The 7,621-nt window shown below is 34.7% G+C and overlaps 1 protein-coding gene across 2 annotated transcripts in view; it reads right to left on the bottom strand.

The window, feature by feature from the left end:
* Window positions 1-4,403: 4,403 nt before the first annotated feature.
* Window positions 4,404-7,621, bottom strand: part of LOC142338410 (kallikrein 1-related peptidase b1-like) — a 48,784-nt gene continuing 45,566 nt past the window's right edge. For both annotated transcript variants that reach the window (XM_075388168.1, XM_075388167.1), the window contains exon 6: window positions 4,404-4,595. In XM_075388168.1, the coding sequence (XP_075244283.1) occupies window positions 4,413-4,595 (183 nt within the window). In that variant the 3' untranslated portion in view covers window positions 4,404-4,412. The remainder of the gene's footprint in view (window positions 4,596-7,621) is intronic.

Here is a 7,621-nt window from a genome sequence, read left to right as displayed (position 1 = left end):
AGTGGTTGCGTAAAATTGTTTAAGAAATTTTGATTTCTGCCTGTGTTCTATGTTATTTTGTAGTCTCTGACACCGTATCACTAATGACTGGTGAAATTGGCTTTCCAGGCGAAGAAACTCTATTCAAAAATTTTAGGTGAAAGTTCATGGTTGCTATGATCTTTTGAAAAGTTTTGTTTGCAAAAAAATTAATGGTCTTTTGAGCTTTACTAGTTTTCAGCTTATTTTTAATACGTTGAAGCGTAGTTTCTGCGAAACAAAGCTATTTTTATCAGTTTTTAAATTTATTAGATTGCAGTTCTTATTGCGGTTTTATTATTTTAATATTGATTTTTTGGCTTTAAAACTAGTAACATAAGAGAGTTTTCATAACTTTTCTTTGACTTCGGGTTTCATAACTTTTATTTTCGATTTTAAAGTTTGTTTTCGCTGTCTTGTCTTATTATCCCAATAATTACCAGTCAACTGTTGCATTAGCGCCTTTGAAAAAAGATGCAAATGTTATATTTAAAGTTTTTGGTGAATAGATTATGAATTTAACGGATTCTACAGCGTGTTCTCGGAAACTATAATCGACTATTTGATTTTGGCCTTTACTTGGTGCTCATTTTTAGTCCCATAACTCATTATGTTTGTTGACAGGTCTCATTAATGTTTTGCAGATGTAGATGAGCTTATTTATTACCTTTAATTGATAACTAAGTGTTTGCAGGACTTTAAAAACGATTGTTTTCAAAAAGTAAAAGTGTATTTTTTCAATTTTTAACTTTGCCCCTATTGGTGGTTCTTTGTGTCAGCTAGCTAATCAATCTCCAGAAAAACAGGCCCCTTATCTTTTCTGATTAAAGTTTGAGGCTTTCTTAAATTAAGGTTTTGTTTGATGCTATATTAGTTCTTATTAGGGTAATTCGAAGTAGCTAGACATTGAGTTTTGATCGTAATTAACCAATTTTATTTTATTTTTTAAACTTGTCTCATAGTACTCCTAATGGCAGGTATCGTCAGCCCACTAATGAATCGTTATTAAATCTCTTCGTCAATTTGTAGACAATCAAGTCAAAGAGTTGATGAGCGTCGTCAAAACATTACGCGCAAACGCACATTACCGAGCGTTCTTAATCTCAAAAGAAAAAAAATAATTTCAAAAGAAGAGTTGAAATGAAATTTTAGACTGAGATATTCTCCCGTACTTCAAATTAGAAAAAAATGACACCAAACCCACTTCATCTGAATCAAAATCATGCACATAGATAGAGAGAGAGAGTGTGTGTTTGTGAGAAAGAGAAAGAGAGAGAGAGAGAGAGAGAGAAAGAGAAAGAAAGAAAGCGGGCTTTGAAAGCTACCATTGACCTTCAGCAAAAATGTTCTAATTTCTTTGCACTGGAACTTGGCCCTACTATTGACAAATTTGCAGCATAGGAACGTTGTATTCATTTCTTTTTCTCTTGTTATTTTTTGCAGATTTTTGTTTGCAATTTATTGTTTTTTGATGAATTCAATAGATTATAAAAATGGAACACAAGCTCTTCAGGCCTTGTGAGTAGAAAGTACACAGAAGATGAGGTAAATACAATAGTTTTCGAGTTTGAAAAAGTTAATAATTCTCTAAAGAACCGTCCGGCGAAATTGATAGTCAAAAGAAGGTGACAAAAAAATTGAACGAGCAATTGCTCGCTCAGGAGCGTTATACATGAAAGGATTCCATTGTTATAGTGAAACCACCGAGAAAATGTATTGATCTGACAAAAGAAGCAATGATGTTCTTTCAGTTTTTTTTAATTTACCTTTTGCTTGAGGATTTAAAAGCATGCCACATACTGCCCAATACTAGAAGAAACGCGATACAATTGTCATCGGTAATATCTAAATTATCATATTTTAATGACAAAAACAACGTTTATTCGAAAAATTGGCATCTCAAAATATCCTAATGATAAAAAAACATCTATTTCAACGAATCTTTTCCAGCAATTGAAGTCAGTGTGGAAAATTGGGCTATGTGGTCGTGTCAACTCACAACTGTGTAGTTTCAGCTCTGGTTTGGAACCGCATAGACAAACCAAAGGTGATCGAGAGTTAACGAGCTGGCGGATCTTGAAAAAGTAAAAGCAATTAAAGAAAACAAAGCTACAATAACAAAAGCCGAACATGTCATCCGTGGAAACCATTGCGTCTCCGCCCAAGAAAGAAAACCATTTTTAGAAAACAGTAACTGAAAAACAGAAAAACAAACTCGAGATTAGACTCAATTCTTTGCGTTTGCGTAGATATCTTATGCTTTAATTTGTATTTCGTTTTGCCACAACGAAGGAGGAGAAGTTAAATGAACTCATTAAGGATGTTTTAAAATCAAAACCTCATAAAAATCAAAAATTTTTCTTTCCTTTTTCCTATTTATTTTTATCGAGACTGAATTTTTCTCTGATTGCGATTTCCGCGGGCCGTTTTTTGGCCAGCCGCGAAATACGTGACTAACAGAGGCAAAGAATATTAGAAATAGCTTAGCTATTGATTTCCGCGAATACATTTTCTCCTTTTTTCCAGCAGAAACATTTATTTCAACATTAAGATTTAGATTAACAATGCAAATTTTGGGAAAACAGTCACTTGACTGGCAGGAAGTACCCTCTCAATGGATGGAAAATATTGTTTAACACGCCAAAACTGGAACGCAAATTTAAAACTGGATGGGTTTTTTAAACACTTTATCCTCTGTACAAACCATTGTTTCCAATTTTTCAGAGAATCGTACAGTAACACTATTGTTTGAACAATCTCAGGAGAACTTTTCCAACGGGCACAGAAAGTTTACAAGAAAATGGGCTGAATTAGAAAATTGTTAATCCTTCGAAAAACTCAAACACATCAATATTGACAGAAAATAAAATCACCGATATTGGTACCTAAGGGTGCCCCAATAAGGCTATCGAAAAACTGCAAGAAAAACTGCATAAAAAACTCCTAAGAAAAATGTGTCTTTAAAGAGAAATCGTGGACAGTATGTGCAAGCTGGCAGACAAAGGTTTGATAGTAATTCACTGAAACAAAAAGTTCTTGTGATGCTAATATTTTCACTGAATTATAACAATGAAGACGTTAGAACAATAAAAGAAGCAAAGTTAAAAAATAATTTGCCATACATTTTTGGATCTTATATAATTTGTAAGAGGAGTTGCTAGACAGACTCTTTCATATCTATTAGAGCAAAAAGTTATGGATTGCTACAAATACCGTTTTTTAAAGGCTAACCTCCACTAGAAAGGAAAAGTTTTCATATTTAAAAACTTTTTGACATTAATTAATTCAGTTAAAGTTACACAACTCTTCCGCGAGGCGCCTGAAAACAAACCAGAGAGTGTTAACGATGTCACTCACTGTAATCAATTGTATCTATACAACGTAGGTAACTTTTGCTCCTTTTTTTGATAATGGCACTACGAACAATCGTTTATAATGCAATCGGTTTGTTGTTTATGCAAACTTTTGCTCACTTTTGCCAGTCGTAATATAGATTTCGCCAGCTATCGCCAGACATTTTGTTATTGTTTTTTAAATATATTTTGGATGTTTACCAATCTTCAGCCAACAAATTAATTACTTCCAATTGCTTCTTATAATCTTCCAATGTCAAAAATTTTGAAAAGTTTTTCAAAAATTTTTCCATATCAAATTTTTCGACAGGAAAAATCAAAAAAGTCTCTTCAGGTAGAGATTTTGTATGGCCAATGTTTTTCAATGTCTCTCAATAAAAAATATTGGGCGGTCGAAATTGGCTGAAGAATAATTACCGCACTGAAGAATGTAACAAAAATTGATACCCGTTTCGAAATTGCCCCTCTGATTACCTCCAAACTAATGTAAGAATAGGGGGTAATTGTTTATGGGGGGTAAAATGATGTAAGATTAGGAATTTTTACATTTGACCCCCCTCCCCCAACAATTTGGAGTGTAAATAGATTTAAGATTAGGGGGTAATGGGGAGTAAAGGGGAATTGTTAGATTTTACCCCCCATAATTTACTACCCATAAAAATGTAAGAATAGGGAGTAATTTTAGGGGGGTAAAACGATATAAAATAAGGGGATAAGTGGGTTATAGGGAGTGGGGGAATTGTTTGCATCGTTTTACCCCATATTACCCCCTACTACATTATTTTACCCCCAAAAATTATCAGTCATTACCCCCACTCTTGCATCAAATTAACCCCCATTACCCCCCAAATTGATGTGAGAGTTTTTTGTAATCTTACATCTTTTTGGGGTAAAAATTCGACACGGGGAGTTAATTGCTGTGTTTAACAATGATAATGATATTACCCAGCTGGTACGAAAAACGCGCAAGTTTTCCTTTTATTTTAATTGAAAAATATAAGATGAAACACATCAATCGTTCATTTTTCCATGATAAACTGTTCAGGACAAGCAAGTGGGACTGTTCTCTTCCATAGTTTCTTCAATCCATTTTAAATGTGAGACAACATTCGTGAAAGTGCTGCCTCCATTGCACGGCACAAATTTAGCTTGTCGTTTGAAAAGACCGGGAGGATCATAAAAGCTTGCCACTCCGTACAGACAAGAAGCTGCAATGGAGCCACACTTTACGTAAAAGGCTTGTCTCTTTTTCAACGACGTGTTTTTTTTCCTGTAAAATCTGGCAACATAGGCATTCACATCCAAGATCTGACAAAATGTTTATATAGAAGAACTGCCTGGTACACGCATATATACACAAGAATCTTTCTTTATATGCAAATTTTGTGCAAAATCAAATAAAGTTTGCATTTATGCTGATTTAGGGTATAATTATATTGCCGTTCGTACAATGTAAACATGTTAAAAATGGCTAATTCAGTAGTCGAGTTTCATAGACCAAAATATTGACCTGTGATCACAACAGCCTATCCATTTATGGAAGTCAAAACAACTATTTTTTGCGGGCTTACATTTTGTAGTTAATTTTTTCGGTCTGCAAAACAAAATAGGAGCAGACTGTCGATTACATTTCGATTATTAAACAAATTGTTAGCAAAAAGCAACGGCAACCATTTCTAAACTTCAGAAAAATTAGGGAACATCTAACAAATAAATGTAAATGAAACGTTATCTATTATGCCAACTCAAATTATTTATGCCTAGAAAAGGCTGAGTATGCAAATATTACACTTAAAAATGGAAACTTTTTAACTTATTTTTTTCTTTTAATCGAAATCCGGTGTTTCATAAATCATGTTGCTAATGTTTTGATGGCGCTCCTGGTTTTCTCATCCCCAATTGCAATTATCGTTTCCGCAATTTTTCATCAAGCTCAACGCTCCTACTCTTTCAAATTTTGCCGCAAAAAGTTGATAATTGAGACTATTGTTAGTTAATCAACGAGAAATGACTGTTGTTTTTTCTCAAAAAGACAATTTCAATCGCTCAAGGCTCAATTCAATATTTTCAGTAGAGATTTGACATTTAATCCAACTTATAATAAGAGCTGACCTTTAGTTAAGAAGAAACTTATAAGTTATTAACAAAATTAACAAAATGAGCAGCCAATAACAACAGTTTATGATGTTTAAAACTTTTCTCTTTGATTACCTCGTTTAAATGAGAAAAATAATTATCGCAACTTTGTCTTCTGATAGCCCGTTTTGAGACTCAAGACCAGACCATTCAGATTGATGCGTACAATGCGTACTTAATGATCAGACAGCTTTCTGGACTCATGATCAGTACTTCTCAAGTTTTCCCGCTGTGGTGAAGGTTGTCCAGACTTATAATCGGGCTCTGCTTCAGTTAATGTCTTCTAATGTATTTTTTGTAAAAAAAATTAGCGAACAGCTTGCCATTAGTTCTCATTAACAACTCATCTTTTATGCCTAGGAAAAGGTAAGTCTAAAAATATTATTTTTATAAGTGGAAACTAACTTTGTTACCCATTACTTCTTTCTATCCAAATATGTTTTTCCACAAATATAACTGCTAATTTTTTGATGCCGCTTCTCGCTTCATTATTGTCAATTGCATTAATCATTTCTCATCAAGATTTTTCTATCAAGGTCAACGCTGTTATTCTTTTCAATTTTTCCGCAATAATTTAGTAATTTTTACTGTTATTAGTTAATCAAGGAGAAAGAGCAGTTCTTTTTTGCTAATTTTTTTTACAAACTAAAAGATCGTTGTTTTTAGATTGTTTTTTTAAAAAATTTTTATTGTACAGAACTGTTGACTCCTTTTTGCTGTATAAACTAGGCGCTTGCAATTTCGGTCCCATTTGATGCTGTCTTTCGCTTCATGGCTTTTAGTTTCCCGTAATGTAGCTCTTCCAAATTTCAAAATAATGCTTTCTGCATCTCCGAAGTTCGGTTTTTCCTCCCTGCTTTGTTAGCAGTAGTTTTGTTTCAGTTTCTTTAGTTTTTCCGGTTACCGGAAACCAGCCGTTTTCTTCTCAAATTTCATGCAATTTTGCTCCGTTGGTTACCACGATAATACCAAAACAATCCGTTATTGGATGGTTTTTAATTTTGTTTGAAATGTTGATAATAGCGAATAAAATTTCTTTTGATGAATGACTAGAAATTTCAACCACTGTTGACCTTTGAATTTAACTAGAGGTCTTTACGACAACGTTAAATGTCATTTTTTAAAATTTTTCTGGTATACTGCATTAACAACAACTATTTAGTTTTTTGTTAATCAATCTATTTTTTTTGAAAAGGTGATCAATTAAAAATATACCGCATTTTTTAAAAAAGATTTATAAGGAGCAGCTTTTTGACTTAGAGAGAGCAGCGTTCCCGATGATACATGAACATTGATCTAACTGGTTTTTTAGTAGCACTATGTTTACCCGGATTTTGGTCGCAGTGGGTTTCAGCGCTGTACAATTGATCTTCAATTGTAACCATTACTGTACCAGACAAATAGCAGTATAAATACTTTTGCCAGTCTGCCCAGAGTAGATTAAGAAACATCCCAGTCTGTTTTTTTTCTTCGCAGCATCGTTTACATTATTGGTTAACACTGCACAGAATGTCTCAGATCAGACTGTACATACGAAGAACTAACAGACTGTACATAGCAAATTTTGAAAATTTCGAATGACTGATATCATTCATGAAATTTTCAACGTGTCGATACCCGGAGCTGCATTCTAGCTGAAATTCTACGAACTACACTACAATTAACTGACACATCGACTTCCACCGACCTCCGCCGACTTCCGACTTCCGCCGACTTCCACCGACCTCCGCCGACTTCCACCGACTTCCGACCTCCGCCGACTTCCACCGACCTCCGCCGACTTCCACCGACTTCCGACCTCCGCCGACTTCCACCGACCTCCGCCGACTTCCACCGACTTCCGACCTCCGCCGACTTCCACCGACCTCCGCCGACTTCCGACCTCCGCCGACCTCCACCGACCTCCGCCGACTTCCGACCTCCGCCGACCTCCACCGACCTCCGCCGTTTCTACCTGATTGATGTGAATGCACCAGTGTATTTATGTTAACCTTTTTCCTGTGTTTGAATAGTAGACTCAATGGTCTTCATATGTTGTGTATTTCACATTTGATTGAGACTTGTAATTGATATTTGTGTTTGTTGAACTGACTTTGATTTGATTGAATTGTGTA

Source organism: Convolutriloba macropyga, chromosome 4 (assembly GCF_964194025.1).
Source record: "Convolutriloba macropyga chromosome 4, txConMacr16.3, whole genome shotgun sequence".
In the NCBI taxonomy this organism is placed as follows: Eukaryota; Metazoa; Xenacoelomorpha; order Acoela; family Convolutidae; genus Convolutriloba; species Convolutriloba macropyga.
The sequence above is the reverse complement of the archived record's forward strand: the minus strand, read 5'-3'. Positions and strand labels throughout refer to the sequence as shown.